At 43.5% G+C, this 25427-nt stretch overlaps 6 protein-coding genes across 6 annotated transcripts; 2 read left to right on the top strand and 4 right to left on the bottom strand.

Moving 5' to 3' along the window:
* Positions 1-9474: 9474 nt before the first annotated feature.
* BDZ83DRAFT_646112 (uncharacterized protein) lies at positions 9475-10005 on the bottom strand (the record flags this gene model as incomplete). The annotated part of the gene is made up of 2 exons (XM_060509923.1): positions 9475-9893; positions 9966-10005. The coding sequence occupies 2 exons, from the start codon at positions 10003-10005 to the stop codon at positions 9475-9477; spliced, it is 459 nt and encodes a 152-aa protein (XP_060371673.1).
* Positions 10006-14441: 4436 nt separating this feature from the next.
* BDZ83DRAFT_165616 (IBR domain-containing protein) lies at positions 14442-17078 on the top strand. The gene is made up of 2 exons (XM_060501425.1): positions 14442-15179; positions 15234-17078. Exons 1-2 carry the CDS (start codon positions 14584-14586, stop codon positions 16711-16713), a joined length of 2076 nt encoding a protein of 691 aa, XP_060371672.1. The 5' UTR covers positions 14442-14583; the 3' UTR covers positions 16714-17078.
* Positions 17079-18716: 1638 nt separating this feature from the next.
* BDZ83DRAFT_564749 (major facilitator superfamily transporter) lies at positions 18717-20788 on the top strand (the record flags this gene model as incomplete). The annotated part of the gene is made up of 6 exons (XM_060503677.1): positions 18717-18867; positions 18949-19005; positions 19058-19568; positions 19635-19765; positions 19819-20416; positions 20470-20788. The coding sequence occupies 6 exons, from the start codon at positions 18717-18719 to the stop codon at positions 20786-20788; spliced, it is 1767 nt and encodes a 588-aa protein (XP_060371671.1).
* Positions 20789-21660: 872 nt separating this feature from the next.
* BDZ83DRAFT_598085 (uncharacterized protein) lies at positions 21661-22473 on the bottom strand. The gene is made up of 2 exons (XM_060506934.1): positions 22131-22473; positions 21661-22054 (listed from the first exon to the last, which is right to left on the bottom strand). Exons 1-2 carry the CDS (start codon positions 22143-22145, stop codon positions 21818-21820), a joined length of 252 nt encoding a protein of 83 aa, XP_060371670.1. The 5' UTR covers positions 22146-22473; the 3' UTR covers positions 21661-21817.
* A 106-nt stretch (positions 22474-22579) lies between these two features.
* On the bottom strand, positions 22580-22949 carry BDZ83DRAFT_598083 (uncharacterized protein). The gene has a single exon (XM_060506933.1). It carries the CDS (start codon positions 22871-22873, stop codon positions 22628-22630), a length of 246 nt encoding a protein of 81 aa, XP_060371669.1. The 5' UTR covers positions 22874-22949; the 3' UTR covers positions 22580-22627.
* A 1222-nt stretch (positions 22950-24171) lies between these two features.
* BDZ83DRAFT_746539 (SH3 domain-containing protein) lies at positions 24172-25141 on the bottom strand (the record flags this gene model as incomplete). The annotated part of the gene is made up of 2 exons (XM_060513287.1): positions 24172-24927; positions 25088-25141. The coding sequence occupies 2 exons, from the start codon at positions 25139-25141 to the stop codon at positions 24172-24174; spliced, it is 810 nt and encodes a 269-aa protein (XP_060371668.1).
* Positions 25142-25427: the final 286 nt, after the last annotated feature.

Genomic DNA, 25427 nt, shown 5'->3' with positions numbered 1-25427 from the left:
TTAAGCTATAATTAACCCCCTAAGTAGTTTAATAATAGAGGAGTATATTGAGCGGGGCGTAATATAGGTCTGGATTTTATAAAAAAGGATAGTAATTTATTTAAGTTCCTAGATAGGAAGACTTTATTTAACGAATTCGTTAGCGGAAAACGTATCTTTAAAAATAACGATATTATTTATATTCAATATAGTACTAAGGGTTATAAACGGCCCGACTATATAGGCCGATAGTTATAACTTTAAGAGTTAGTATATATTAAAGCGTTAATATTCCCGTTTAATAGGAGCTTTAATATAGGATAGCGCCCCCTTTATAAAATAATCGACGTATATTTAATTTAGATATACTACGCCCAGGATATAGTATATTAATAGTTAATTATTAATTAATAGACCGCCCGAACTACTAGCTCTACTACGGTAATAAATAAACTTCGAAACCTATAGAATAAAATAGACGTTATTATTAAAAATAGATATCTTAAGTTTACCCCGGTAGAAGGCTTAGATAATATAATCCCCCCTATTATAAATATAGAAAAAGCACGCTTATTAATAAACGTTCGATCCGCTAAAATCATAAAATTATTAAAAAAAGTAGTTAATATACTAAAAGTATTATTAAATAAGTCTATTAACGTAAATAATAAAGTACTAAAACTAAACGTATTAATAATATAAATTAAAATATCGAGCTTTAATAGCTAAAAATAGTAAATAAAAACTATTTTATAAAGACCGAAAGTATACGCCTAAAAGGTATTTAAAATAAAAAAGACGTTAAAAGTTATCTAATTACTTAACGCTAATTTAAAAAAAAAGGTTACTATTAACGATATTATTAATACCCCTAAGCCTATAACATTACTAAAAATAGAAATAGACCCTAAATTAATAAAGCAACTACGTAGATAAAGATTAATACTTATTATAATACAAAAAGGCCTTTTACCGATTAATATTCTTAAAATAACGAAAAAAATCGTATTAAATATTCTATTATTAAATCTAATATAGCTAAGCCCGGAGTTCTTAAAAGCCTTAAAATCTATATCTTAATATATTATAATAAAACGACCTAAAAAAAATAAAAAGAAAAGCAAAGTTATAAAAGTATATTCTATCTAGATTATATTAAATATATCGGGTTATATTATAATAACTAATAACCTAACTTTTAATATTCAACTATTTTCTAAACGATATATAGCGACGAGACCGTTTTATATCGATTATATTATTATAACGATAACTACTAAACATTTTATCCTCGATAATATAGTATAAATAGACTAAAGATCAAAAATAAATATTATATTACCTAAACTAATAAAATAGTATAGTTTTATTTAATATTTATTAACCGGGATTAAATTCAAAGGTTTAAAAATAGGCGCGGCTAACGGAGTAATATATTTTATAATATATTTCGTAGCAATAAATATAGTTATTTATAGTATTAAATAAAAGATCTAAGTATACGTCCGTACTTAAAATACTAATTAATCCGTTCTATTACTCTTAAGTATACTATAGTTATTTAATATCCGAGCATTAATCGACCCCTAGGGAGCCCGGATAATTATTAATAATATAACTATTAAAGAGATATTAATAGAAATTAAAGGGCCCGCAATAGATTTAGCTAAGTTATAAAAGCTAATTTTAAACCCCGCTAATAATATTATAGACCTAACTAGTCGGAATAAATTACTAAAAATCGTAAACTTCGACAATAATAATAATATAAATAACGATAGAGATTCGGATAACAACTACTTAAAAAACGATTAAATTAATACTAACCTAAATAGGTTATTAAACTATAACTATCCGTAGATATATAAATATTAATACCGCGAGATAAATCTAGATAGGACTTTAATAAAGGGTTTTTTTATATTTAGAGCGGCTTAAATACTTAGCTATATTTATATACATTAAGGGTTACGAGAGCTAACGAATAAAAAAAGGAGTTTACCCTATTTTATACTTTATTAACGATAATAAATAAATACGATATAGTATATTTAATAAAAATTAAGAACGGATACGGGTTAATAGTCAATATTATAACTCTAATATTTCTAATAACGAAAAGAATTATACGTTTAAATATAAATAAATCTATCCCTATAACTAATATCGATAAATAATAAAATACTAAACCGATAATTTTAGGACTATTAGTTCCGAAAAAGAGTATTAAAAATATTAAAAGGACTATATATACTTACCGGGAACTGTTTTTAAGCTTTTTAAATAATTTCCTTTTAATTAACCTCTATATATATATATTATAATTAAAGCCGGACGTAAAACTATAAATATTTAATAAACGTAAACGTTAAAACGTAACCGAGAAGTATTAATTAAACCGCTTAATTTAAAAAGGACGAGACGTAAGACTTTATAAACTAATAGTAATAGCTAACGGTATTACTTCAGAATAGGGAGCGCAACCTATTATTATATAAAAAAATAACGACCTATAAGGCGAGCATAGATTAACGATTAACTACTACAACGTTAATAAAGAACTCCTATTATTATTAATACCGTTATTAAAAGAAATCTATAATAATTTATTAGATTTTCGGATTAAATTATATTTATATTAAGACCTTAAATACGTATATTAATCTATTCCGATTTACCCCGATTATAGATATATTTATGCGTTTAATATACCTAAATAACTATAATTATAATTAACGAGAATATAATAAGGAGCGAAGAGTTTAGTATATTAAATAATAGAATTCGAAAGGCTATTTTTAGGACTAATCCTAGAGCTATATCTAGAGCTATCTCTATTAGCGGTATTTAAGCCCGGAAGAATAGTACTTATTAATATTTACTTTAACGATATATTTATAAAAACGACTTCGTAAAAAGAAGAGTAGGATTTTATTAAAGATTATCTTCTATTACGTTTATTATAGGCTTATATTAAATTATTATAAAAAAAGATCGTATTAAATATAACCTTAATAATAGTAATAGGTTAAATATATTAAGTCGATAGCATTATTTAAATTAAGCCTTTATAAATAGCTAAGATCTAAAAATAGCCAGTACTAAATAACTAAACCGCTATTTAAGTATTTATAACTATATTAGGACTATATCGATAGTAAATAAAAAATTATATAGAGGTAGTACGCCTACTATATCGGTTAACGGGATCCGTTCTTTAAAAATAGGGCCTAGTAGAAGTATTATTATTTAAGTTAATAAAAAAATTAGTTATTAACGTTATTAAACTATATAAATTAATAGTTAGAGAACCGGTATAGTTATATTTTAATACGTCGAAATACGTAAAGGGATATATAGTAATATAAAACTAATTAACTAGCTTAGTACTAATATTATATAACTCGTTTCTATTTATAAAAATAGAACGACATTATAGAACTTATAAACGAGAACTATTAATAATCGTCGAATTTTATAAACGATACGTATACTTTTTTAAAATAGAGACGCTATCCGTTATTTTTATAGATTATAAACTATTAACGTAGTTTTTAATAATAGTATATTATAATAGTATCTATATATAATAGGTAATAGAGTTAAGATTATTAAATATCGATATATAATATATATAAGGACGACGGAATATAGTAGTAGATTTATTATCCTATATAATATTCCCTTTATATAATTATAAAGCAATAGACGTCAAGATATATAGCGATATAGTAAACGGCCTATAGATCTAAAAAGATAGTATAAAAGGATATAAAGAGATAATAAAGCTTATTATAGTAAACCGATTAAATTAAATATACTTTAATAAAGCTATAAATATCCTATTTTTAAAGTATTAAAAGATAATAAACAAAAAGCTAGAGACCGTAACCGACCCCCCGTTAGACCCCCCCGACGAGGATATAAATAATTTAATAGCGAAGGCCTTAAAAGTAAAGGTTTTATTTAATAAAGATTAATAAATCTTTAAAGTAATATTCTTAAATACTAAAAGCTCGATCGTATTTATTATAAAATACTTTATAATAGCGGTAAAAGGAAATATAAACGAATTAAAGGGCTTATTAAAATAGATAAAAAACGAATAGCTAGCGATAACGTACCTAGACGTAATATTAAAGATTTATAAAGCGGTAGCTACTTATTTCGATATAATAGTATCGGTAATAATAGACCTAACTAAACTAAATAAATAGCTAAGAGACGATTAGTATTTAAATATTTACGAATTCTTAATATATAGAACGACGAACTTAAATAATTATAAAATAAGGGTACTAAAATCGAGAGTATAAAAATATAGGATATTTAATAATATATTATATTACTATATATAGAATAAATAGAAAAAGTGTTTAGTGAAATTAGAGGTTGTTTAAGTATATAAAAAAGCCTACGACGACGCCGGCTATTTTAAATTAAATATAACTAAACGACGACTAATTAAAGATGTTTATTAACCGATAATATTATACGACGTTATTAATTATATTAAAAGCTATTAGCTATACGTAGGCGTTATAATTAAAAAGTCGTCTTATATAAACTAAACGATTACTATTTCTTATTTACTATAAATAATAGGTCTAGACTACCTAGGACTATTACTAAAAATAAAGAAAGGTAATATATTAATTTTAATTTAGATCGACTATTTAAATAGATTTTATTAAATAGTACTAATAAAGACCTCGTTAATAATAAAAGCTATCCCTATATTAAAAAGATAATCGAATACTTTAAGAGCGGTACCCGAGGTAATATACCTAGATACCGGAGGAGTATTTATATTAATAGAATTTAAAATAATTATAAAAAGCCGGTTAATTAAAGTCGTACTAGCCCTAGCAAAATCGTATAAATTTATAAATATAATCGAAAAGTATATTAAATTATTAATAGATATCTTAATAAAAAGGATATTAAATAGGTCTATATTAAAAAACGAATAGGACGACTACTTATAGAGCGAGTTAAATAAATTAAATAATAAATAGATATCGATAATCGGCTTTTTTTTAATAGAAATATTTATAAGATAGGAAATAATTAAAGTAAATATATTAAAGACGTTAGATCCGAGATAACTACCGGACCTTAATAAGCTCGTTAATATTACCGTTAATTTTATAGCTAAAACGGATATTATTAAACAAGATATTATAAACGAATATAAAATAGTTAATAAAACGAAAATAATAAAGTACAATATAAAAACGTATTAACCGTTCTAACGTAGTAATTTAATAATACTCGTTTAAAATAAAAAGCCTTTTAAATTTAAACCTCGTTAACGGGGGCTATTTATAATTAAATATCGAGTCGGACGAGTCTTATATATAATTAAATAATTAAATAGGATACTAATACTATATTATTAATATTAAGACTAACTAAAGATATTTATACTACAAGAGGGATATTTATAGTTAGGGGTTAACCTTAAGCTACCGTTTATAAATTTATTTTACTAAAAAAGGGGAAAGAACGACTTACAACTTAACCGCTTTTAATATTCTATTTTTTTTATACTCCTACTAGTTTATTTACTTTACTTACTTTATACCGTAATCCTTTACCTTTTTATTTTTTTCTTACCTATATCTATACATCGTTTTTCCTTTTTTCTTTTTATACCTATAAACATTTACCCAAATCCCTTTTTATTTTTATTTCGACAATATTTATAATCCTATCCGCCAATCGAATTAAACTATATTTATAATAACCTACTAATATAATATATAAAAGAACGCGGACCGATAGACGATCGTAATCGACTTTATATACTTTAATAACGATTTTATAGATTTTTTATTAAATAACGACGGATTAATTATTATAAACGAATATTTAACTAAGCTAGACGAGATAGGACGCTTTAAAGCTAGATAAAGAAATAAAAATAAAAAGAGATCGTTAACTCTTTTTACCCCGATAAAAATAAAAACTTTATTATCCTAACTAAACGATACCCCTACCCCTACCGATCCCCTATTTAATTTTAATATAATTTAAAACGAAAATAACGAAGGTAATAAAAAGATAACGCCGATAAACGTATATAAAATTATTTTAGTAGTTTATTAAAAGCTAAAAAAGCTATAAGGTATCGAATTTATTATATTTTTAAAGATAATTAAAGATATAGAGAGATTATTAATACCTATATTATCGGGAACTACTATTATATTTAGAAATTATATAGTATATAAAGCTATTAACGTAGTCCTAGTAGCTCGAACTAAGGAAAAGGACCTATTATAAATAATCCTAAAGTCTATTTATTAAATAATAATATTAAAATACGTCGCGTTACTATTTTTAAAAAGAAATAGCCTAGTTAGTTCGTTTAAAAAAGGTCTAGAAATAAAAAGAACGATTTTAATTATAATTAAGGTAATAAAAATCCTTTTAACGGGATAAATTCCGTTAGATATTATTTAATAAATACTATTTTTATTTTATATTAACGAAATTAAATACTAGAGCTATAACGCTAAAGGGGTAATTAAAAATATAAACGGAGAGGACGTATTATCGAACTTTAATAATAAAAAAGAGAATTAGCCTTAACTTTTTATTAAAAAGAATTAGCCTTAACCTTTTAAAGAGTATTATTTTTAATCCCTTTTTAAAAAGTATCGACTTTAATCTCCTACCGAGAAGGATTAGCTTTAATTTAAAGAACATTTTTAATTTACCGAGAAGAATAACGATTAAGAACTAATAAATACTTTTAATAATTTAGATATTTTTAATAAAAAATCCTGTAAAATAGGACGGATCCTAGATCGGATCGACCGAGCTATAATAATAAGTAAGTCGTTGCTACTTATTACCTCGTTATAAAGCGATATAGTAATAATAAAAAATATATAACTCTTTTATTAACCCCTTACTATATTAAATAATACCCCTCTTTAAAACTAACAAAGCATAAATCTCCTAAGTTCTTATATTATAAATACTAATAGATTCTTATTATCTAGACTACGACCCGGTATAACGAGTTCTAATATAATATATAGGTCCCCCTATATTAGTTCTCTACTAATATTAAATAGCTATATTATATTTAATATAACTAAGCTAATTTTAAAGGTTAATATAATTACCCCGAAGCCGAAAAATAATAATAAAAGTTCGATTTTAATTAATTACAAAGGTTAATCGACGTTAGTTAATATAATATTAATAAAAAACCTTAATAAAAATAGTTAGTACCCCACCTCCTTAATAAATAATAGTAATCGAGTTATATTAAGCTATATAAATAGCCTATTCCTCTCTTATAAACCTATTAATTCGAGTTTTAATTTCTTTATAAAGTCGACGACCGGAACTATAAAAAAGGATACCTAGATAACTATAAATAATAAACGGTCGGCTAACGATATATTTAGTCCTAATACTACTACGACCCGAACTATTAAAAAAAAACTAAAGTTATTAATTTTTAACCTAGGACCTAAAAAACTAAGAATAGATAAAGAATATAAGTAGATAATTCGTAATTAATTACAAAAAAATTAATAAAAAATTAATAATATTACGAAATACTAACGCAAACTACTTAAATAGATTATTTTAAAAGAGACTTAATACAATACTTCGAATATAGTATAATAAAAAAATAACCTCGGATATAGAGGACTAGATTTATTAAAAAGTTCCTTAAATAGTAATAGATATTTACCTATTTAAAAAAAGTTAATACTTTATAATAGCGTATAGCGAGTATTAGTCTATAACCGGCTAGACGTATTAATTAAAAAGTACTAGGACTATTAATTAAATAAATTAAATAAATATAAGCTAATCCTCGAGTACTAAATAAAAAAGGTAATAGATAAAGGACGCGACCCGTTACCCTATTTCGATAAATAGCTAGATTATAAAATAAAAGCTAAAAAGTTAAAAAGAACTCCGTTAAAGGGGTTAACTAAGTAAATATAAATTAACGATAAAATTATATAAATAAATACTAAATAAATAAATATTAATAAAAGTATTAAGGGTTATAGGAGTTTTAATAAAAACGAAGGAGTTTAATTTTTTTATTAAGTTCGTTTTTTTTATAATAAGTCGACCTCTAATATAATATACGAAGCGATATATTATTATATAATAAATATCGATATTTAATTTAATACTCGATATAATATATCTCTACGACGCAGTTTTATTAATTATATATTAATTATATACTATTATAATATCGAATAAAAACTCGTAATAAATAGTAATTAATTTATTCCGAGGGCGTCGTATTAATAGCGGATATATAAATAAAGAAGACCTATAATATTAATTAAGAAGTTCCGGGGGGACTTAGACGGGATATATATATAGGCCTCGAGCTATATAACTCCTAGCTAGTAATTTAACCTCCCTTTTATATACCCGATACTACCCTACCTGTGCGGCCTCTTACTATACGAGCGCTAACGAGCAACATGTCCTCGAACGTCCTGGCTTCATTTCTCTTTTTCCCTCTCTTCCTCTTTTTTCTTACCATTCGCAATTCTGTACAACACATGCGGCTTGTATATTGTCAAGGTTTCTTTCCTCCACACGGGAGACAACCACCATCTTCTCAGCTCATTAGAAGGAGAGAGTCTGTAAATACTCCGTTGCGTGGCTAGAACACACATGACCCTGTACCAACAGAATAGTAACTATACCCAACACAACCCCAATAGATTCGATAGACACAAACGGACTTTCCAATCCAAAGAGATTCAATGGCGTTTCCTGGATGCAGTCTTGAGGGATCCCACTGTTATTGTCGGCTTCTGTATCATCGACCTGTCAATTCCCAGCCGCCTATCAGAACGTTTGTTTGATTGTACGAGCACTACATCTGATAGCTTGCAGCAAGGCACTGCCCGCCTCTCTCTCTCAACAAGCACTTGAATATGGCGCCCGCAACTTATCGAAGCAGCAGCACCAATGCCGGTGGCGGCTTCAAGACTTTCCTCGCCCATTTCCCAATCCATCGAGATGGGCGGCGGAAAAAAGGCACCCAGACTCGAGGAAAGCCGGTGATTGCACAAAGACGCTAGAGTTTAACGCTTTCCTTTGATCGGCTGGAACAAGAAAGAGCGTCGACCGGAAACGTCAAAGTCGGGGTTTCGAGCTAGACATCCACTTGATGGTGCTTAGCCACCTTACCCTCACTTGATGGCAGAAGCAGGGTGACGAGGCGATGAAGAAATGAGAAACGTCAAACGACTTCGTCTATTGGCATCGGAGAAGCCACTGCTGCAGAAGAGAAGCTACTCCCCCCTCTCTCTTGCGGTTCTAGGCCCAGCCGGAGTTTTGCATGGCATGTCCGAGCGAATCAGCCCAATATCAGTACGGCTGCCATGAGGGGATTCGCTGGTCCGTGAAACTTTGGCAGGTAAGCCACTAATACTAGCCGCATCAAGAGGCTAGCCGGACATCAAAAGTGAGAAACGGCGTGGAGGGTCAGAGCTCCCTCAACCAGATCAAAGTGACGAGAGTCTGATGTGCTGCTGCTCTCAGCTGTTGAAGGACGGGTTCGGGAGTCTGTGACTGCTTCCAGGTGCATTGGGCAGGCGAAGGGCTGCTGGGACCACCCTTACCCCGGCTTTCGTGGAAGGCGTACAGCGTTATGTAGACGACTGACTCGAGCGTAGGGTGGCATTGCATTCCGGTGTGGTGTTTGCCGGCAAACGGCCTGGGAGGAAGCCATAGAGTACTGCCACGTTGTGAAATGCGGTGTGCATTGAGACCTTGATAGCTTTCCTGAATCAAAGTTGGGTACCATGTCATATTTGGCAGAAACCTACTCCTGGATGCGTGGGAGAGCCCCGTTGAGATGGGCATCGATAACGAGGAGCAATTGCCAGTGAGAGAGCCTCTTCCTATGAGACGCGGTGGCAGCGATGATGCCCCCGCTTCAGGTATCAAGAGCAGCTATTCGCCATGCCGCTTACCCAGAACTAAATGCGTAACGCCATGGTCAATGGCGGTCATGTCTTTTGATGTGCGGCGACGAACATCAGGCAGGAGGCGAAGGATCCCGACAAGGAAGTGATGGCAAGAAGGACAATGACATGGTTTTAGGTGATTCTCGTTGTTGCTCCGGGCGCGAAGAAGAGCCGCTGCAGCCTGTACATCTCCATTGGTTTCTTCATGAGCCGTTTGCAGCAGCAGGTTCGATGGCATCCTGCGTTCTCTACGAAGTTTTCTAGGATGATTGAAAGGCCGAAGGGAGAACATCTTGCTCATTGCGATGAGTTGACCGGAACAGCCTTGCTGAATTTGAAATATGGCCTGTGAATTGCCCTGAATGATCATACGTTGAAGGGTAAATGACCAGACACTCGGGTGATAGAATAAATGGTCCTCATTTTGGTGGCAGATCTAGGTGGCACAAGCCATTGTTTTTGTCACCCGAGTGCTAGGAAGCTTGAGTGGTTAGTAGGCCTCATGCTAGGACATACTCACTTTCGCTGAAGTAAAAAGGTTAAACCGTGGCTCTGACTGTTGCTTTTTGCCCTATGTCTTTTTCTCTCCCATTCTTTGTTGGTTTCTTTTTCTGTTCGTGGTGAGGAAAACCAACTTGAGACAGCTAAAAGTACCCTGTTCCCAGCCACCAACCACTATGTTTTCGATGTAGGCAGCATTGCCTTTGGCGCCTGCGCGTAGAGATGGGATGATTGCGAGTGTGGTAGATCTAGGTCTCATGGCGAGCGCGAACGAACTCCGGCAGCCCGGATATGACTCCGGCAGCGGACGGCGCAATGTGGGGCCGATGCGGTGCAGTACTCGGTGCTAAAAGTAAGTACCGCATATAGCGGGAACTCGGACTCGAGTTATCCATGCGGGGGAATCGGGGAAAGGGGCAAGAGAGCCATGCAGCAACATGCTTCCCGAGTGCAATTAGAGTTGTGGAGGAGAATCTCGATTGGAGCTCCTCCAACATGGTTGAGAACCCGTCGGCGAGTCAAGGCGGTCGCCTTGGGGGGACATTGGGGGTATCTTTGGAGTCATGGGTAACTTTGGCCCTGTCAATAGAGCTGTGCGAAGCTCAGACCATCGGCCGACCTTATTATCGACCTTGAGTGTCACGGACGTTTCCAAAGCTTAAGTGGCGAGCAGGCAAGGGCTCATAGTTTTGCATGTACTGCTAATGTAGCTGTTGGAGACGCGAAGTTTGACATTGTGGACGTCGAGGTCGTCTCGGGGCTGCGTATTGAAGTCCAGGATGCGGTTGTTAGGCGACTATATTCGGGTATCAATAGTGCCATGGGCGTAGCTAACATGAATTTGAGCGTTTGCTTCCTCAGGAAGACTGATTTCCAACAGACTGGGGGCCCTCAGCCTTAGGGAATATTATCGACGCATGCAAAAATCGGCAGCATACGGGTAAGCAGAAGGCTATTGTAAATGGGAACCGAGCAGGAAACGAAACTTCATGTTGACGCAGCCTCTCAAAGCCTCACCCCGGTCAGCGGGAAGGAGGATGGGGTTCTTGGAGAAAGTGGGCTGATATATGCCTACGTACTCGGTACGGGTACCATGGGGACGGATAGCTTCCGGTGTTTCCTCCAACCGGCCAAAGCTCATGATGCGTTGCGAAGTGTTGCTGCAAGCTGTATTGGGATTGACTCTCGGGTTCGGCAAACCCAGTGCTGCATACAACGGATACTAGGAATTATGACTGGATGCCAACGGTGTCTGAGATGGAGGAAAACGGCCGGCGCTCGAGAGGCTGCTGGAGAATGAGCGTAGCTTTCCCCGTTCGTACATGCAGAAAAGTCGGATCTGTGACGAAGGCCGGAGAACCTGAAGACCTGGGTTTGCCGTCAGTACCAACAGGCCAACCAAGCACAGAGCTTATTATTGAGAGGGGAATAATAAACCCTGAATGCCTAGGAGAGGGCAGATAGCACGTATTGCAAACGAATGAGATGCATTTCCGAACTTAGCTTTGCCTTGATCTAGGCTGCTTCAGAGGCTTGTATCCGGGGACGATTTCGTTTGCTCACCGCCAGGCGCCAACGTTGTACATCAACAGTGTGGCACGTCGACGTGCCACATGGCAGAGGCTGCAGGATGGCAGTTGGTCGAGGAAGTCGTGTTATCAGCAGGGTTCCGTCTGTGATAGTCAAGTTTGTGACATTGTCCAGGTCAGTTGGCCCACCGCTGGGCGCCTAATGTCCATCTACCGCCTGTCTATCGAGGAGGCTTGTCGAGGTGTGAGGGGTTGCTGACGGCGTTTGCGGCTTGTAAAGTCCAGGGATAAAAGTGAGTTGGAGATTGTGGTTTGACTTGGGGGGGGGGGGGGGCTTCCTGAGGTAGAGTTGTCGTCGTTGCGGTCCAAGCTGATCAATGTGGAAGCATGAGACGCAAATCTGCCTCCGGTCAGAAGGTATCTGGCGGCAGGTTCACACTGGAATGGCAGACAGCGCGGGCAGGTCAGGCGCACGGGATGTAATGTACCTATTCCGTACCCAAGATGGGTTTGGGAAAGGGAAGCCGCAAGGGCGCTCTTTCCCTTCTCCAGGTTCTCCACTGGGAATCCAATGGTAAGATGCGCACCTACTGGCACACCTAGTAATTGGTGCAGGTGCCCACCTCAGGAAGGGACGGGACTCGGTACGTATCTGTCCGTGGCGGCGGCACCGGCGGGGCCTTCCAAAGTAGCAAGGCAAGAGCAGTAGGTATCGGATGTCAAGTGCCTGCCAACTTTGGCTGCTGCTACATCCTAAGGTTCCCAAGACAGATTTGTACTGAGGAATATATTTGCTGCCCGTACCTTGCTTTATCTAGGTGTACCTTAGTTCTTCTTAAGTGAAAAAGCAGCCAGTACGACACTTATTGAACCCTCCTTCCTACCTAGATACCTACTGAAGGGAAGCAGCAAAGACATGTGAAATGAGATAAGTACGAAGTCCAGCATTACTACCTAGTGCAGAGTGCGGACGGGAGTCGAGCCATGCAGGGAATGGGGAATCAGGTCATGTCGGATGTGGCGCCAACAGCCGGAAGCCCACTCCCATGTCGCCATGTCCCTCCATTGTCCCGTTTGTTCCAATCTTTCCCAAACCAGTGGTTCTCACCTGCATCTTGATTCTTATGATGTTTATGCTCGTCCATTTACATTTCTTTGTCATCTCTTACCGGCAATCTTGTGTCGCCTCAAAAGAAAAAAAAAACAGCTGTACTGCGTAGTCTCTAGATTCTGAGAGTCCTGGTTTTCATCCCTGTCGTCTGCTGTACCTTCCACGAGTATTAGTGTCCCTATCTCCACACGGGCAGCGAACAAGAAGGTGACACCGTTCTCACCTTGGACGGCCCACTGTCCACCGCCCCTGCTCGCCCTGCGCTTCCTGATTCCCACCTGGGCAGTCTCCATTCAGGGCTCCTTTTCTCCCTCTCTCGCTCTCTCACGCTCCCCCGTCTCTCAAGTTCCGTCCCGTTGTCGCTCTCGTCACACATCAGCCGACAAATCACCAACATATCAAACTGGAGTCCCGCTCTCACCCGACTCTTCTTTGCATTCGACATAGCAGCAGGCCAGCAGAGCAAGAAGACGCGGCAGACATTCAACCCGCAGCTCTCTCCCCTTGCCTGAATTCACCTGCGCCGCTGTTGTCTACGGATATCTCACTCTCGCATTCCACCGATTCACCGCACACCTACCCGGCTTGAATCGCACTCACCGTTCGGCCCTTGTCTCGAAAACGTTAGCATCGGGACGTTGATTGTCGACACCTTGGAGAGCCCCTCCCCCCGAGTCCTCCTTACGGTCTGGTCTCCATCCGTACCGTCACTACTACAGTCCCTACCCGCCGGCGACTCGCCCATCTCACCACCACAGCGTCGCAGCACGACCGGTTACTGCCTCTCCCCGCTCCGTTTCTAGCCTGCCGTGGACGGATACCTAGCCCCCCTCGTCATTCTCAAGGGTCCCCAAGATCTGCGCTTTCGCCCCTGCCATCAACCGCCCTTTCACACTCAACCGTATTTCCGGCACACGCAGCGACGCTCAGCTCAGCTCCCCATCCCCTCCTCGACAATCAATCGACACTCACCAAACCTTGCATCATCCTCCTATCCCGTCAAGTCACGTTCGCGGTCCAGGCCGCATCCCAATTCGCCGTTTCGCCCTCACACCCGAAAAAGAAACGACATACACCACCCTTTTGCGCCCTCTACCAATACTGCACATCCCACCGCACCTACTCCTGCTTCTCGCCCTTGGGCCTTCCTTGCCCTTCACCACCACTGGCAAACCTTGGCTCTCCTCCCGTCCTATCATTGCCGCTGTCCACTTCGCCTACTCCCCAGAGCTTGTGGTTGCCCTGCCTCGTGGGTTCATCCTTTCTCCGGCCTCACTTGATCCGTTCGATGTCAAGTCAGTACCTGCAACTTCCGTTTCAAACCATCTGCGCATTAATCGCCAATTAGTCGCACCACCTTTGTCTGCTTGACCGGCCGGCGAGGTCCGGAGAGCTGTCAACCACACCGAGCTCCGAACCACGATGCCTCTGCTCGCGCTGCCCTGACTTGACGATTTCCTCTTTTCCGACCCCTCTGCCCGCCATGGGTTCGCTCGCTGGCCAGACGAGCTCATCTCCGGACATGGCCCGTCCGCCGCCTCTCATGACTACCCCAGATGATGGCGAGGCAGAATATCGCGCCCAGGTGTTGCGGCTGTCGTCGCAACGGTCAGAAGCAGATGTTGAGAAAGAACTGGTCGCAAAGGCAACCGCCATGGGGATTCCAACCTCCCGGTTCGCACACGATAAGCGTAATACCTCGAGCGCGGAGTCACAGACCTCGACCATCGCGACGCAACATGTCCGAACCTTTTCAAATGCCTCGCGAGATTCGGCAAGCACAACCTTGACATCTCATCCGTCTTTACATACGGTTGCGATTGCCGCCGACATTCCTCCGCATTCCCTCGCAAGGAAACGCTCCAAGAGCCTCAGTTTCTCTCAGTATGACAAGTATCTGTCGCAAATAGATCCCAATATTCACCAACCCAAGATCCAAAAGGCACCTCCGGCCATTCCACACGATACAACCGCACACAGCCTCTTCAGCGTGACTTCAAGAAGAAGCTACTTCAGCATCAAAGAGGGCATTAGGAAAATACGATGGAAGCGCAAGTCTGGCTTGCTAGAATCCACAATGTGTGTAACCCTCACCACTTAGCTTTTCTTGTATACGCGCTGACCAACCTCAAGTTCTTGCATATGCTGTCGCAATGACTTCAACAAGTCGAACGCCTTGCACAGCTTGCCCTGTGGGCACACGTACTGTGCCGAATGCCTCAGTATCATGATTCAGCAAGCTACGACGGACGAGTCCAAGATGCCGCCTCGATGCTGCACACAGCCGATTCCGGGATCTATCATTCAGAGAATCCTCAACCGAGAGGAACAACATGCCTTTTTGAAGGCGGTTTTGCAATTCAGCACACCTTGGGAAGCTAGAATCTTCTGCCCAAATACAGCCTGTGGTGAATTCATCCCTCCTCGCAACCGGATCGACCCGAAGCACCCTTTCGATGTGGTGTGTCGCAAATGCCGGACACGGGTATGCGTGATGTGCAAACGCAATGCCCACCCGGTAGGCAAAGATTGCCCTTCAGATTGGGAACTGGAGGCTGTTCTCAAGATGGGCGAGAAATCCGGCTGGCGACGATGTTACAAATGTCGAACACTAGTCGAGTTAAGTCAGGGCTGCACCCACATGACTTGCAGATGTAAAGCTCAATTTTGCTACATCTGTGGCGCCATCTGGGATCCATCCGTGGGTTGTCCCAACTTTTGCAACGGAGACGAAGAATTGGAGCGTAGGAGAATGGAGGAAGAGGCCAGAGAAGCTGAACTCGAGGCGGAAAAGGTTGCTCAAGAAGCAGCGGCAGCCGCCGAAGCCGCCGAAAAGGTCGAAGCAGAGAAGCGGACTCGTGAGAACGCGCAGTTTTCTACACTGCAAGACAATATGGACGAAGAGCTGGATCGATTCCGGGCGTATTTGAGGAAGAAGAAATGGTTCATGTGGACGCGACACGCCGAGAAGAAGCAGGCCTTGACGGACCGATACTCGGACCAGATCGACAAGATGAAAGAGCGTCACGCGAAGACGGCTTCTCACTTGGAAGAACGTCAGATTGAGGCTGAAATGGATCTTCGGTCAACACTTGACCAGAGCGAGAAGAGCGTCAAGATTCGCCTCAAGCATATGGAGGCGTACTGCGATGGGCTTGGCCGGACGCAGAACGCTGATCTGCCACCACGAGTGGTTACGGAGAGGGACCTACGCCTGCTGGGACAACAGTACAACGTGCGAGATGGCATGGAGCGTTTGCATCAGGCAAAAATCAACGTTTTGCGAGACCGGCAGGCCAAGCGCATGGAAGAACTTTTGGAACGACAGGAGCAAGAACTTGAGAAACTGACCGACAAGAAAGAGCAGGACATAGAGAATCTGGCAACGGATTTTGCGCAAGAAGAAGATACCCTGGTCAAGATTTTTAATGACCGCAAGCAGAGACTGCAACGACGTTGGCTGATTGCAATCGAAATCCTCCGAAAGGAACTGGAGGAACAGACTGGCGAGCAGTATGCATCGCTCGACCTGCCCACATGGCCCGACGATACCGAGACTCAGGACGAGATCCTAGCATCATCACTTCCCGAGTCTCTCCCAAACAGGGACTAATTTAGTCTCGCCGCCGCCTCGCATCAACGCTTGCTTTCGATTGGTAGCATCGCCTGCAACCGAATTTTCTTTGGCTTCGTACGTCGCGCACAGATACCTAGGATTTTGATGTTTACAAGGAGTTTGGAGGGTTTGGTACATATCGGGCATGGATACCACTCATTGGTTTAGCACCTGCACTAGCAGCATTGGTTGCGAATGTTTCCTTGAATCACCAGGTGGGAAAGGGCTTGAATTTCTTTCAACACCCTATTTTGCGATGACGGGTGGACGGATGGCAGCATTTCATGACACAGACGGGCGGATCAGGTAGTGCCGGTTAGCGAACGCGATGAAGGGGGAACCGGACACGAATGGACGATTTATTTCACATTCTTTCATTGCCGGCGGACGTCTGGTGTTGTATGACTTGCTGACAGCACTCCCAACGACTCTTGAATGAAAATCCGAACAAGACAAACAGGTAACTAGGTCTTTGGGATTCAAAAGATTGGCCCGAGGCTCATCCCATAAACGGCAGCTTGTGAAAGCGGGCCGAGAGTGGCGGTGGAACATGGCGGTCCACGCTTCACCTTCAGTGAATATTCATCCGTGTCGAAGCATGTTTGGAAGATTGATGGATGCGTAGGAAACTTAGCGTCGCATCAGAGGGTATGACTCTCATCAAAATCGGATGTCGAGGCCACGACATAGTCGGCGTGTTTGCCACGGATCGTCGTTGACGGGTCCATGGCAAAGTATGGGGTAAATTGTGGGATCGTACGTAAGTTGAACTCCGGCTCGTCGAAATTAACCTCTAGGTGTTGTATTTTTTCTTTTCGAATTCTCCGAGCGCTGCGATGCCGTTGGTCTACTGTAAGTTGCCGGCCACTACCGGGGTGGGCTGCTTTGAGGCTCAAGGCGGAGAGACAAGGGTTGACCTTGCATAGACTATTGTGATGGTGTTTCAGCTCGAACCAATTCGAGGCCAACGCACCCCTCCATCGCAACAACTCAAAACTCTTCGCCGTATCTGAGAGTTTTACAACAGTGGGATTGTGGCTGTTCAGGAGTGACCAAATGGTAGACGGTGCCGTCACTTTGCAACCATCCCATCTCGACGTTGCTCGCAAGGCCCGACCTCTTCCAGTGATGAGTTGACGAGAGCTTTGCTAAGGGATGGCATGGCAGTTCTTTCTCTTTCTCTCTCTCTTTCTCTCCCCTCTCTCTGGCTCTTCTAGTTGTCGTGCTTTCCAAAGTTCATGTTGGTTGGCATCATCATCTCACTTTCTCGTTGCTCCGTTCCGAAAGAGACTTTGTCCGTTACTGTCTTTTTCGGCAGTAGAGGCGAACCAAACACGACCATTTCATGAAGCTTGTTCGTTTTGGCTCAGCGCGGGGCAGATCGACTAAAGGCTCCATTAGGTTGTCTTGTTTGTGTGGGCCAGTGGAGGGCTATAGAGTTGTTGAGTCTTGCTAGCTAAGACCCAGGTTGACGTATTGCCCGAATAGGCTCTTCACCAACAGATGCGAGGCCAGGATTAGGCCGATCCGATGCCGCCCATCCCACCCAAATCAAATCACCCCCCAAACATCCGCATGAGTTGACCAATTTGGAAATGCTTCGAGTCTATCCCTTCTTACCCCCCCGTACATTGCTCCGTGCGCTCAAACAGTTGCGCAGTTGCACACATCGGCCTTCGTCTCAGATTAGACTGCTCGTCTAACCGCGGCCGGCCCATGACAGAGCGCTCGCCCCTCGTGCCAACCTGTCACCGCACGGCGACATGCAGCAGTATATTTCCAAACCCTCGCCGCCGTCCATCCTTCTTGAAGTTCTTGTTTCCTCTTCTGGCCAGACGACCAAATTCCGCGGGGAGGAATACGAAAGCGACTCCGTGATCAACAAAGATTTTAGAGATTGAAATCGGCCGATATACATCACGATACATTGTACAAGAACGGCGACTACGACGACGACAATATCCGACATCTAGATAAGTTCCTTGGACAGGACTTTCAAGATGGCGTCAAAGAGCGGCTGGACCGAATCTACGGATAACCTCGCCACGGTGCAGAGGGTCGAGACCCCCAATGCCCTGGTGGTGGGATCGACGCAGTTGTTCGAGGGAGGAGTTATTCGATTTGTGCCCATGCCCACACCGGATCCCAAGGGTTAGTTTGCGACTCTGATGGCTATTTGCGGAGGAGAAATCGACTTGATGGCGTAAAATGGTTGCTGACACGGCTTGACAGATCCTTTGAACTTGCCGAACTGGAGGAAATGGACGTCTATTGGCGCGCTCTGCTTCTGTAAGTGATATGTTGATAGACCGCATCTGTTTGGATACTGATCAGCTCGCAGTCGGCTCTCTTGCCCTCGCGGCTGAGTTCATTGTCGGTGCCCTGGTACCAGTGTTTGTGCTGGAGTACTCTGGCATCGACCCCCACATCCTCAGCCAGATTGATATCTCGGCCCTAAACAAGCCCGGCGAAGTCAACCTCGATCCCGTCAAGCTTCTTGCTGGGCTCGGCGGACCACCGCTGTACCAGGTCGCCTTGCTGGCCTCCGTGCCCTTGCTCGTCAACGGACTCAGTTCCTATCTTCTTGTCCCGCTCTCGGTTGCCGTCGGCCGTCGCCCCGTGCTTCTGCTCTCTGGCTTCCTGGCATGGACTGGAGGTCTCTGGGCCGGCTTCTCTCAGGGCCTCGGAAGCCATTTGGCTGCTCGTTGCTTCCAGGGATTCGGTGCAGGTGCCGTTGAGGCTTTGATTCCCCTCATCATCCAGGACATGATGTTCATCCACCAGCGCAACAAGGCCATCTCTTCCGTCGGTGCTTCTCAAGGTCTCCTGATTGTGAGCTTGGGTATCATGAGGTGAGATTTTGAAACACTTATCGAATACACTAGCGGCTTTCTACAGTGACTGACCTTTTGAAACAGTCCCATTATTGTTTCCCGCCTCTCTTGGCGCTTCATCTACTGGATCACTTCCGGTGTTGGTGTGATTGCCTGGATTGGTCTCATCCTGCTCGTGCCCGAAACCCGCTGGATTCGCAGCGACGATGAGCTTGGTGAGTATCATCATACGAGCATTGATGTGTATATGGCTAACGCAATGGAACAGCTGGTAAGGAGGTTTACCCCCTGCGCCCTGGTGAAACCCGTCCTCGCATCGACGAATCGACCTTCCGCCCTCGCTCCAACTGGGATGAGTTCGGCATCTTCAACTACGGCTACGAGTGGAAGGAGGCCAAGCAGTCCGTCATTGACATGTTCAAGACGACTCTGTTCCCCAACATCATCTGGGTCATCATCATCAACTCCATTCTTGTTTCCATGCAGGGTGCCGCCGGTCAGGTCGGTTCGTCGCTCCTGATTGCTGCCGGCTGGAAGTTCGAGACGCTTGGTTTCGCCGTCATCCCCATTGTCATCGCCAGTCCGTTCGTCTGGTTCTTTGGCGGTTACGTGGCCGACAAGATTTCCAATTATGTCGCGAAGCGCAATGGAGGTCGCCGTGAGCCCGAGGCTCATCTTCTCAGCTTGATTTTCCCTCTTCTCGCTTCCATCGTCGGCCCGATCTTGTTCGGTTACGCCGGTGAGAACATTCGAACACTGCCTTCGATCGTTGTGCTTGTCTCCATTTTCTTGATCGGCTTCGGCTTGTTGACTGCCAACACCATTTTTGCCGTTTACTTGGTTGAGAGTTATCCCCGTTTCGCAGGGTAAGTTTTGTCCTTCAACCAACTCAGGCCTCGCAGCTAACGCGTGTGGTCAGACCCGTCCTGGTCAACGTCTCTTCGTCCCGTCTTATCATCGGTTTCATCATGTCATTCAACGTCACCACCTGGATCGAGCAGCTCGGCTTCTTGAAGAACTTTGGCATTTACAGCGCGGCGCTCGCGGGTGTTTCAATGCTGTTGCCCGTCATGTACAAGTACGGCAAGCCGATGCGTGCCTGGACCGCCGGCCGCCTCGAGCCCCAGGTCGCCCCGGCCAAGACGCTCGAGGACGACGACCAGTACTGGAACAACGAGCGGCCGCAGTGGCAGGACGAGAAGATGGGTACCCCCATTGGTATTGCTCGACCTATGTAAAGGCACCACGCCATTTCTTGAGGGGGCTACATCTTTTCGAAGTGCATGTAGTAGCCCCTGCGTGACAGACGCAAGCGTACGACAGATTGCAAAGAAGAAAACGACATAATGTTCAACACGGAGAGACAGAGGAGCATTTCAGCGTTTGCTGTAGAGGACGAAGCGGAGCAGAGAAGAACTTGCGAGCGCCACACTATGGAAAGTTGTCACAGAGTGGAAATGGCGCTCGCAACACGAGCGGCCGAAGCGTCGTGGGCGGAGTTTTTTCCACCAGTGCTAGCAGACTCAGAACCCGATTTGGGTCTGTTTGTTCATTTTCCACTCTCGGAGAAGAAGAAAGGGGGGTGGTGGGTTGGGCGGGAACGTGTTTTCGGAGCCTGCTAGACTGGTAGTGTTTTTGTTGGCGTTTTCGCTCTACTGTCCCCTCTTTTCACCATTTGGCTCCCTTGACCCCCCGAACGGCTCGTAGCTGCAATGTGGCAGCGGGCGAGGCTGGACAAGGAAAGTTTCTAGACACTTGAATGTTGTTGGGAGATATTCCCGAGGGAGAGATGGTGGCTTGCTCATTTTACTCCATGGTACTTCGTTGGAAAGGGAGGAGGGTATGTTCTCTAAGGTATTGTAGGCATATGTTCCTTCTTGCACGACGGAGGATGGGGGAGATTGGATAGTGGATTGAATATCAACCCTCTTTTTGTCCTGAATTCTGATACTCTGCGTGATGTGTTTGCGAGTGTGGCCGTAAGGAGAACGCCGATACTATGTACTGCTATCATCTTCAGAGGATGAGATATGAGAACATACCCATGAGCTGGGCTATCACATCACGGTAGACGCTAAAAATTCAGTGATTCCCACGGAGATGTAATCGTTGCTCAAATATGTAATGAAAAGACAAAAGTGACAGTTGAAGAGTATCTTGCCCATTAAACATCGACTTATTATTCATGGGGAATTCACAATCAGAACTGCACCCTGCATCCCCAGATTCAAACCCATCATGCATAACAACCCCCAGATTTCCAACCCTCATCGGACCTCCTCCCCGTGCATGAGAAGAATTACTCCAGTCTGGGGAGCATAACCAAACATGGGGGGTGAAGGGTGAGAGTTCACGCCCGAACCGGATTCGCCCACGTTTTCCCCCGTCTCTTTTCCCTCTCTCTGTTTCCCCGATCTCCTTTTTTTTTTTTCGTTCCCCGAACTGAGCACATGTTCGTCCATGGCCTCGGTACCGACATTGACCCAAGGGACAAGAGAAAAAGTCTAAGAATAACCCGGTTAGGGATGAATGGCGAAAGAGAGTAGGAGGGATGGACGGAGCAGCGCGATTCGATCAAACCTTACATCCTTTCATCCCGTTGGCGTTTTTTAAAGAGTGTGGGTGGAACAGATGGGGGGGCTATCCATGTAGGAAGTCCTGGGATGGGTGATCTTTGAAGTCTGGGTTTTGGTGAAGAGTTATGTGTGAGAGGGGGGTAGGGTGAGGTCGGAGAGATCTCATCCGGGGGGACTATGGGGATTGGATGAGTTTGGCGGTGGGGGTGGGACTGGAACTGGGAGAAGGATGGAGGATAGGAAGGAATGAGAGAGGTTGCCTCGCACTTTCACACCGGCGTATTAGTATGAGAGATGGATGGGCAGGGCGGTAGCTGGTTTGTGCACGGCGTGCGCCTCTCTTGATCGTCGTAAGGTAGGCGAGAGCGTATATGTGTGTGTACGGGTGGGATGAGTGGGTTACGATAGATCGTCAGAGGCAATCAAGAACTCTTTCTTCACATCTTAGCTTTTGCTCCAAGAGTCACCCCCATGAGCCATGATCCCTAGCAAGACTATTCTCTAGGAGACGGGTGTGATGACATCAGGGTCTATACCAAGCGAATTCGAAAGCAGGATACTGGGTATCAGCAGCAGTAGCGTACAACTTGGTATACTCAGCTTGGCAGCCCCCAAAGCCTCAATACGCCGAGCCTCAATACGCCGAGCCTCAGTACGCCGAGCCTCAATCTTCTCTCCCTCCACTTTGACAGCTTGTAGCAATGAGATGAGAAAACAAACCGTTGAAAGTTGCCGTTCTTTCGTCATCTTACAAGGTTACGGCCACCTAGTATACCATCGAACCCCAGGGTGTCTGTCACTTCCCCGGATTCAAAGAAGAACACGTAGAACGTGAGGAATAATAGAGAGGTGTTATTGAACCGATTCGAAGATGCACCCGGACCTGATCAACGAGACATGTCTCCGTCTTCCTCTGTGGATCTCTCTTACACTCTCACTCTCTCTTCGAACTACCCAAAAGCAGAAGCAAAACGAAGCCATCGTCGAGCCATGACCACCCTCCGCTCCCATCCCCCTCCCCCCTACCCCTAACCCACACACCTTCACCTCTGAACCCCTCCAAACCCAGCGTCCCCTTGCCTCCATCAAAACCTAACAGCAAAACACCCGTCAGACCGGTAACGAGCAATTCAGAAAGGGTTGGCCCACGGGCCAGGGACCACCTCGGATGTCCGGGGTCACCGAGCCGCGAAGTCATCCATCCACCCCCTTCTCCTCCGTCTCTCTTGTTCTCTCCTTCTCTCCTTCTTTGCCCCGAAGCTCGTGCGCTGATTGGAGTTTCAAGTCTTATAAGCGCGTGTTTTGGGTACAGTACACACTAGACAGGACACCTAGGAAGAAGGGGGCAGAATACGAAATTCTCCGGTAGCAACCTGGAGTCATTTTGCCCCCCCGAGTAAGCCGTTTCCGAATAGATTTGCCCACGAAAGATACATATTCCCCCAATCATGTCCTCGTCTTCGGGAGACCCTTTCGACAGACTACTTTACCTGAACGAGTAGGCTGACCTTCCAGGTTTTCACGTTACTTCTCATAGCTCACTCAAAGATTGAGCCCAACAAGTGACGACATAACTATAGACAAGCACAGAGACACAAACACGTGGAAACCTCCTTGGAATCACGTCACTGAAGACTTATAAGTTAAAAAAAGTATATCATTTGATTCCAATATACGGAATGGCCTTGTAAAATTCAGATGTAACGCCTAAACCCATGACCAATTAGCGGGAGAGGGAGAGAAAAAAAACAGAATGAGCGTGTCCATATGTGCCAAATCATCTCCATGCAGCGAACCCAATTCAAAGCAACTTCAGCCGAGGTTCCCCATGATTGACGGGGCACAACCGGGCTGGGGCCTTCCCGAAGGGGAATTTGAGATATACACCGAATCCCCCAGTAAATAACGATATATGAAGAGAGGCAATCTAGCCCTTCACTTCCTTCCAGCAATGTTCATCCTCGAGCAGAAAGAACCCTTTCCGTCCAGATGTCACGTAGCAAACCATCGACATATTTTTCAGCACCTCCCCATCAACAACACACTTAGAAGATGCTGTTGACAATGTTGGAACCGATAGTGGCACCAGCACCAAAGATAGCAGCGTTACCAAGCTTCTTTCCAAACTTCTTGCCCATCTCAGCCCCCTTTCCGCCACCCTCCTTACCCCCTGTGCTCTGGTCCGCAACAGCCTGAGGCGGCGCGTCGGCGTTATACGGGTTCTGCTGAGGCGGCGGGCCCTGAGGCTGGGCGTACTGCGGCTGGGGCGCCCACTGCGGCTGCTGGGCCGCATACTGAGGCTGCGCGGGAGCCGGGACGGGAGCGAAGGCGCCCTTGGCCATGTCCTGCTCGACGAGGACGTACGTCTTGGGGAAGATGCCCTCCTGGCCGGTGCGGAGGTTCCGGCCCATCCACCAGTCGGCGTTCATGTACTCGTGGATGGCGATGCGGTCGTCCCTTTCAAAGGCCACGTCGCGGGCGTCGGCGCCGGCGTAGCGGTACAGCGCGCGGGCGTGCGCCAGGACGGGCTTCTCGTTTGTGCGGGCCGGGAGGGAGGGGGGACCGGTCTGGTTGTAGGAGGGGGGCGCCGGGGAGGCGGAGGGGTTAACGTTCAGGGCGGCCATGGCGGCGGTCGGGGCCGGCGGGGAGGTTGGGTTGTTGTGCTGGACGGGGGTCGCGGCGGCGGCGGGCGCGGCGCGGGACGCAGCGCCGTGGAGGGGGGTTTCGGCGGGGAGGGTGGCGTGCATGCTGTCGTAGGCATCTTCGGAGATGACGCCCTTTTCGAGGAGGTTCTCGAGTTCCTGAAGGTCAAGGTACGTTAGAATATGGTGTTTCTGCGGTTCCGTGTGATTGCGGATCGGGCGGGAAATCGAGAGATTCGGGGTGAGAAGCGGCCAGAGTTGACTGACGTCTTCCGCGCCGCTCTCGAAAGCCTTGGAAGGATGTCGGAGGTTGACCTACGTTCTTGATGGTGCGCAGCGACCGATTGGTCTCGATGATGGTTTGTCTGTCCATGGTGCCTGTTGTGAGACTGGCCCCCACTTGAATCTAGATCGGCTATCAAAGTGTTGCTCAAGAGGTGTGCAGCGGAAAGTCGAGTGTTGTTGTTGTTGTTATCGGTGGGTATTAAGGTGAGCAAAGCAAAAGGTTTCTCGTGAGTCGAAAAGCAAGAGGGTATCAGATTCAGACGTTGGAAAAATCGAAGGAGGCGAAGTTGTTTCCAGAACAAACAGATGCGGTCGGAGTGAAGTAAAGGTCCGAACAGGAGATCAATACGGACTAAAGTGGCGCTCTTGGTGGA

This window comes from Colletotrichum acutatum (assembly GCF_030867785.1).
Source record: "Colletotrichum acutatum strain CBS 112980 chromosome Unknown BDZ83scaffold_2, whole genome shotgun sequence".
Lineage (NCBI taxonomy): Eukaryota > Fungi > Ascomycota > Sordariomycetes > Glomerellales > Glomerellaceae > Colletotrichum > Colletotrichum acutatum.
The sequence above is the reverse complement of the archived record's forward strand: the minus strand, read 5'-3'. Positions and strand labels throughout refer to the sequence as shown.